Below are 6,936 nucleotides of genomic sequence, written 5' to 3' on the forward strand. Positions count from 1 at the left end.
CCAGTATGGGCACAGCAGTTGGCCCCTGGGCTGGTCTTATAGGCCTCAACCACAGAGTGGAAAAACCCAGGAGGCGAAGGGTGAAACAGCCTGCCCGCAGGGGACATAGACACTCCTTTGTTGGGTGAATTGATGGGTGGACCAGTTTGGAGCCTTGGGGTGTCATGTCAGCCTTTGAAAGGCACGGGAGAGACTAGTTCTAATCCAGCCCCTTTATTTTGTGGTTAAAGAGCTCAGACACAAAGCAGTGAGGTCAGTTAGAGGCTGGGGGACCAGATGGTAAGCACTGGGTGGTCCAGGGGTTGATGCTCTCATGTCACCCCCCTGCTGGACACACTTTGCAAGTTAGGGGTCCACAGTGGGAGGCAGCTTGACCAGAAGTACAAGCCTGGGGTCTGCATCCCCACTCAGCCTTGGTTATTTACCCCTCTGTAAAATGGGGTAAGAATTTCGGTGTCACAGAGACGAAACAAGAATTAGGGAGATACCCCATGGCTTTGTTTTGTAAACTCTGAGAATATGTAAGGGCTGTGAGCCTTATCTTAGAGCTTCCTAGTCCCGTATCTGCAGCCTGGTCAGCAGCTTCTCCCCTCCCCCACTCTCTGCCCCCCCCCCCCCACCCCCGGCCAAGGACTGACAAAGCACCTTCAAGGGGAGCACAGTGCTGGCAAATGGACAAGCAGGTGCAGGCGCAGGTGTCAGCTCTCCCTGCTTTACGTGAATCAGCAAAAGGAACACTTCATTAACCTCAACAAAAGTTTTAGTGCATTTACATACATTCTTATGTGTACCCTATGAGATGGACATGCCCCGGGATTGGACAGAGCAAGAAGGCTGACTGTAACCTGGGTCCCTTGGAGTAGGAGAGGACGGTGTCAGGGGAGCCCAGAAAGAAATCCACTCAAGAGGGGAGCATGAGCTAAAACCCCAACATGCTGCAGTTCAGGCACTTGCTGCACCTCCCCACCCAGAGGCTTGGACTCTGGACACAGCCATTGAGGTTCTGAGATTCCACTTCAGAAGTCTCCATCCAGGCCCCTCCTGCAGCTGGCTTCCTCGGTAGTTCCTCCCCTCGGAACCCAGCACATCTGACTATTTCTCATCTCCCTCAATCACCACCCACTAGGGCCCTTCAGATGCGGCACAAGCCTTCCAACCTCACCTTTCATCCTCCCCTGCATGCACGCTCAACGTTCCCACCTCTGTGCCTTCGCACTGCGGTTGGGTTCTGTCTGCTGGAAAGCCCTTGTTTTGCTTCCCCCGCTGAATTACTGCTACTTCCCGACAAGCTCCTGTCCCACCAGCCCACTACTCTGTGTGTTCCCAAAGCTCTTCATTACTATCTCTCAGTGGGTGCTGTGAGGATTACATGAATGAACACCCAGAGTCTGGTGCAGAGTGAGGGCTCAACAATTGTTAAATCTTTAAAATTTCTATTATCTTTAGAATTATTACTGTTTTGTTTATCTCAGAGACTGTTTTATGTATCTTTGCTGCTCCTGGAACCTAGTATACAGCAGGTCCTCAAAACAGTACTGAAGGAATGCATGGGGATGTGAGAGAGGGCTTTCCCGGGAAGGCACAGGACAAGGTTGCCCAGTCCTAAGCGCCAGGTGTCTTCTGTAGCAGCTTTCCACGTTCTTCCCTCCGCAGCTTCAGCCTCCCGCCAGGGCTGTGTCCACCGGCAGCCATGAAAGCTCTCAGTACCTGGCAGTGTCAGGTGGAGGCGCCTGGGAAGATATCTCCAAGGCTGGCCCACAACTGTGCCCACTGATTTCTACTCTCTACCAACTGGAGTCATCTGTGGGAACACAGCAGGCTGGTGGGAACTCCAAATTGGGTTTGCCCCTGCCCCCAAGTGCCTTCCTAACCCAGCCCTGGCCCAGTCTAACTCTGGGTTTAGTCAGTGGATCCAAGAGACACATGCTTTGGGTGACAGACATGTTAATATTCTCAAAAGAAGACTTAGCTCCTTGCTCAGTTTATTTCTGGGGCAGACATGGCTGGGTGCCAGCAGCCACCCTCATTGTCTTTGTTCCTCTCACATTTTTTGAGGCCCCTCAACATGAAGGTGAGAGCAGGGAACCTGGATAGTGCTGTGACCCCGCGTACCCTTAGGATGCACCAGCCATGCCAGGCACGGCACACACATTGTCTTACTGCACACCCATCATAACCACCAACCTAGCAGAGCGCTACCCCACTTTATATCTGAGGAAACTGAGGCTCAGCTGATTTGGCCAAATGTCATGGATTTGAAGCTTCGCTACTTCCTTCCATGAAATCTCACTTCCTTCAGTTTTCTCATCTGTAATTTTTGCTACTGTTATGAATCGTAATGTAAATATCTGATATGCAGGGTGTATTTTCATTGTTCTCGACCCACAGGTTGAGAACCGCTACTCTAAAGATTGTACTGGTAAGGAAGAAGGAAACACACTAATGAGGAAACATTTTATAACAGAAAAAGAAATAAAGATCATCTGCAAAATGATTCCATCTCACCAGAGATGAAAAAGACTATACTATCAAGCTATCAGATTTTTCTTTCTCTCTCTCTCGTGTCCCCCTCCCTCTTTCCTTCCTCCCTCCCCTTCCTTCCCTCCTTTCTCCTTCCTTTTTTTCTAAAAATGCATAGCAAGGATGAGAAGAATATTATAAATTAGACACACTTAGAAATGGCTAATAGTAATCTAAAGGGGCATATCTTTCTTTTCCCCTCCTCTCCTTTCTTCCGTTTTCTCCTCCTCCTTCACTCCATTCCTTTTTAAATATTTTATTATGGAAAATTTCAAACCTCCAAAAAGTAGGAAAGGTAAGATAATGAATTTCCATGTACCCATCACTCAGTTACAACTTTTATTTTGTCGCTGGCATTGTTTCCCTATTCCCCTATTATAAAATGCTAGAGCATTTTAAAGGAAATTTCCTCTGTTCAGAAGGCCACCGACCCTATTGGATTAGGGGTCCACCCTTATGACCTCATTTAACCTTACTTATCTCCTAAAGGTCCTATCTCCAAATACATTGGGGGTTAGGGTTTCAACATATGAATTTTGGGTGGATACAATGTAGTCATAGCAGCCACCTTAGACCCAGGGATGGAAGCCAACCCTCCTTGACTGCCCAGGTGTGTGGTTCTCTTAGTTACAGCAGTTTAGCCTATTTCCTAGGCTCATACATATAAGTGTTTACAATAGCTCTACTGAGCAAGAAGAAGAGTATAAAGTGATGGCTTCTAAACAGTCACTCCTGACTGCTACAGGGTGGAAGTGGTGAGTAAACTGAAAATAGAATAGTGAGGGGAAAGCTATCCCGCAGCATGTCAAGTTTTATGGTCAGACCTAACATTCAGGTAACTATGAGAAGCATAACTGTTCCTATTCTGTAAGTAAATGCCTAAAACAGTAAGAATCCTTACATCAGTTTTCTTAATGATAATGAAACACCACACAGATTGCAGCCCTCCATACACAGTTTTCTTTCTTTTCCTCCTCCCTCTCTCCTTGGTGGGATGCTGTGTCCCAGGCAGGCCAGGGAGCAAGGTGAATGGCACAGTACCAATGGTGCCGGAACATCTTTCCGAGGTTTTATTTTCAGTTCTCCTCTCTGGAATCTGAGGCCAGAGCAGGGGTTTCCTTGTGAGAGGGAGGGACTTCCACGGTGACCTTCCTACTGGTAGAACGGCAGTAGGGGGCCCCATCGGGTCAAGATGGGGACCTTGGTTGTAAGGCGGTGAGGACAGAGGCAGCCGGGCAGCAGCAGGTAGCCTGTGCCTTCCTCTGCTGCAGGCTGGCGCTCTGGCTCCAGGAGGCACGGGAAGTCAGCTCTCTGGGAGGCCCAGTTCGGATCGCCCTGGGCCAGGGACCAAGCAGGGGGAGCTGCGTACACGAAGGGGCGGATACTGGTGCACCTGCATTTGGGCTCCTCGGTGCTCACGCGGTCCAGTGGTGGGAAGAAGCCGGGCTGTCCCAGGTCTCTGGCAGTCATGTAAGGTCTTTTGAAGGCAGGGTATCCATCCTTTAGCTTGGGGTTGAGGCTGGGGGTGAGCTTATAAAATTCTTTTTCCCTGAGCTGGGTGTCCACCTTCATTTGCTGTGGGAACAAATCACACATGAATGGCGGGCAGAGCGAGATGGAGGACGGGTGGCTTCCTTGGAAGTATCTACGACAGAGCACACTTTAGTAAACAATTTAAATTAGTTCTTGAATGGTGATATAAACAACAGAGGGAAATGCTGAAATAATACAGAAGGGTTAATCATGAAAAGTCTCACCCATCCTCCCATCTCCAGAGGCAACCACAGTCACTAGTGTTTTTTTGTAACTTTCTAGAAATATCATCTGTACATGTAGACATGTGTGTGTATATCCACCCCTTGGTTGGTGTATAAACAATGCACATTATAATTGAATTCTGCACTTTGATTCTACTAAATAACGTAGCTCAGAAGTTGTTCCACCTTTGTGTAGACGTTATTTTTAGTGCAGCTACCTCTAGGCAGAACAGGATGTCCTACATATAACTGATAAATGAAAGCTGTCCAGAATTTAAAGGACTCCTACAAATTAATAAAAAAAAAGACAAGCAATTCAATAGAAAAATGGTCAAAAGACATGAACAGACATTTCACAGAATACTAAATATTCATAACAAGTGAAAAGATATTGGGAAAATATTTCAAAGCCACCAAATTGGTAAAATTTTTAAATGTCTGGTATTACCAAGTAATGGCAAGATTAGAGTCACAGGCGTGGCTGCCTCTGCTGGGGAGAAAGTCAATGATGCCACCACTGTGGAAACCAGTGATGTCCCCAGGGGCAACCAGTGCCACTCCAGGAATGGGTCTCCTCTCGCACGTGAGGCTGTGCCGCATCTTCACCGCAGTGTCTGGGGGCAGGAGGCTAACAAAAAGTAAAAACCCCAAATGTCTGCCACCAGGAGAAGGGCAGCCTGTGTGGCATACCGTGCCATGCAGGACATGAAGACCATCCACATGTGCAGCAAAAAGCGAAGGTCACAGAAGATGCAATATGACCCAGCATGTAATAAAGTTCCTATAGGTCAACCTAAACAATCTGTCTAGAAGTACACATACGTACAGGTGAAACGATTTCTTCTTAAAAACACATTCACACAAGGAAATGACTAGCCCCACACTCAGCACGGTAGCTATTCTGAAGGTGGGAGGCTGAGCAGGAGGGTGCAGTGTGTTTGCTTTGTCAGTGCTGTCTCACCCATTGGTGTATGTTATTTTCACTCTTCTGTATGCATGACCTGTATACATTTCCACACACACCTATGCAGAAAAGACCTCTTAGACCTCCTGGCATCAGGGATTGTCCTAAGCAAGTGCCTCCGAGGTCCGCATGCGTATAGAAATGAAATAAAGATGTTAGTGGGCAGTTGAATGGAAGACAGTGCAGAGCGCGTCTTACCTCTTGCGGTGAGATGCTGGAGTACTTGCGCTTCCCGTGGTGCTGATAGTCGACCATGTAGGAGCTTTGGTAGATGCTTAAATCCACAGGGGCCTGAGGGCAAGGGCGAGTACAAACAAGGCGCTAATGCCCGCATTGGGAGCTCAGCGTGAGCGTGATCTGGCTTCTGCGGACCTTTCCCACGCACCCCCTCCCCTCCATGCCCTCTTCCTCCAGCCTCACGTCTTTCCTCTCTTCACAGGTGCCTGGCACGCTTATCTCCTGCTGGAAACACTAGTTGCTCGCCTCACCGACTGACAAACTCCTACATTCCTCCAAGACCCAAATTAACTCTCTCCCCCACATCTCTCCAAGAGTCGGCCTCTCTCTTCTGCTCACCTGCTCTTGTGTGCACTGCTCTGACTTGATGAGTGCACTGGGTTAGGGCCTCACCGTAGGCATTCCCTGCGGCCCCAAATCCCAGCACAGTGCCCCACACACCGAGGGTGCCTACTAAACGCATACCCAGTAAATAAATGAACCTCCAGAAAATTGTAAACCCTTAGCTTTCCTCTGCCCGTTTACAACAACAAACATTCCAGAGTCATGACCTGAGGGAGCCTCAGAGCCTAAGAACCCGGCCCTTCCCTGGCCTGTTTGCTGCCGACCTTGAGATGGTCACAGGGGACAGAAACAGAAACCCAGGCACTCACCTTCAGGGGGCACACCACACGCGCCATCGCAGACAACCTAGGCACAGACACGCGGGTTAGCCCTGCTTCTACCGCAGGCAGGGGAAGCAGCCACTGCTCACAAGTTGTGCCGAGCAGACACGGGCCTCGCCCCACCCTGTACATTATTCAGTCATCAGGGGTTGGCTGGCAGCAGGGATAAAGGGGCTGGTGGACAGGGGCCCTGGGACAAAGGGCCTGAAGCAGGACCGAGAAGGAATTTGAGCTGTGAGAACATCAGGTTTGCCTCTCAAGACGGGCAAGTGCAGCCTGGTCATGTTTAACAGCTGCTCTGGGGACGAGTAAGCCCGGCTTACAGCACTGGCCAGTTTCCATGGGCACAGGCTCCACCGTGGCTATGTCGAGCTGGGAGCACATTGTCACTGATGGGGAGTTTTGCAGATGTACCCAGACTGGGCCCTCAGAGCTGGAAGGCGCTGCCTCCAGCACAGGCCCCACTAAACGGAGGCTCTGAGCTGCCGAGATGCAGGCAGCCGATTCAGAAGCACACACCGTGTTTTCTAGTAGAGACGGGGGTGTCCAGTGGAGGACAGTTGTGAGGCTCGGTATTCTAGCTAAACAAGAACATGTGTGGGTCCAACCTTGGCCCTTGGCCCCAGCCCTGAAGTTCTGTGGTGAGGCCTTATACCTGGCACTGGGGAGCTCCCTGAACCCACCCTCGCTTGTGTTCATGGACCCCGAGGTTCTCCATTTCATTCTCAAGGAGTCCTGCCCTGCACCGCACTCCGCTCAGCGGGCTCTGGGTGCCAGACATCACCTGGCTCCT

The 6,936-nt window shown here is 49.9% G+C and overlaps 1 protein-coding gene across 1 annotated transcript; it reads right to left on the bottom strand.

Annotated features, from left to right (window-relative positions):
• Nucleotides 1-3,672: 3,672 nt before the first annotated feature.
• TEX37 (testis expressed 37) lies at nt 3,673-6,158 on the bottom strand. The gene is made up of 3 exons (XM_006085792.1): nt 6,132-6,158; nt 5,440-5,532; nt 3,673-4,095 (listed from the first exon to the last, which is right to left on the bottom strand). Exons 1-3 carry the CDS (start codon nt 6,156-6,158, stop codon nt 3,673-3,675), a joined length of 543 nt encoding a protein of 180 aa, XP_006085854.1.
• Nucleotides 6,159-6,936: the final 778 nt, after the last annotated feature.

The sequence above is a fragment of the Myotis lucifugus genome, unplaced genomic scaffold, assembly GCF_000147115.1.
Source record: "Myotis lucifugus unplaced genomic scaffold, Myoluc2.0 scaffold_21, whole genome shotgun sequence".
Classification (NCBI taxonomy): domain Eukaryota; kingdom Metazoa; phylum Chordata; class Mammalia; order Chiroptera; family Vespertilionidae; genus Myotis; species Myotis lucifugus.

Excerpts from the sequence above, each read along its gene's own strand:
- TEX37 (XM_006085792.1), bottom strand. The coding sequence starts at position 6,158 with ATGGCGCGTGTGGTGTGCCCCCTGAAG. Across the intron at positions 5,533-6,131 it reads GTGTGGTGTGCCCCCTGAAG|GCCCCTGTGGATTTAAGCAT; the intron begins GTGAGTGCCTGG and ends CCTTGCCCTCAG. Across the intron at positions 4,096-5,439 it reads CCAGCATCTCACCGCAAGAG|CAAATGAAGGTGGACACCCA; the intron begins GTAAGACGCGCT and ends TTGTTCCCACAG.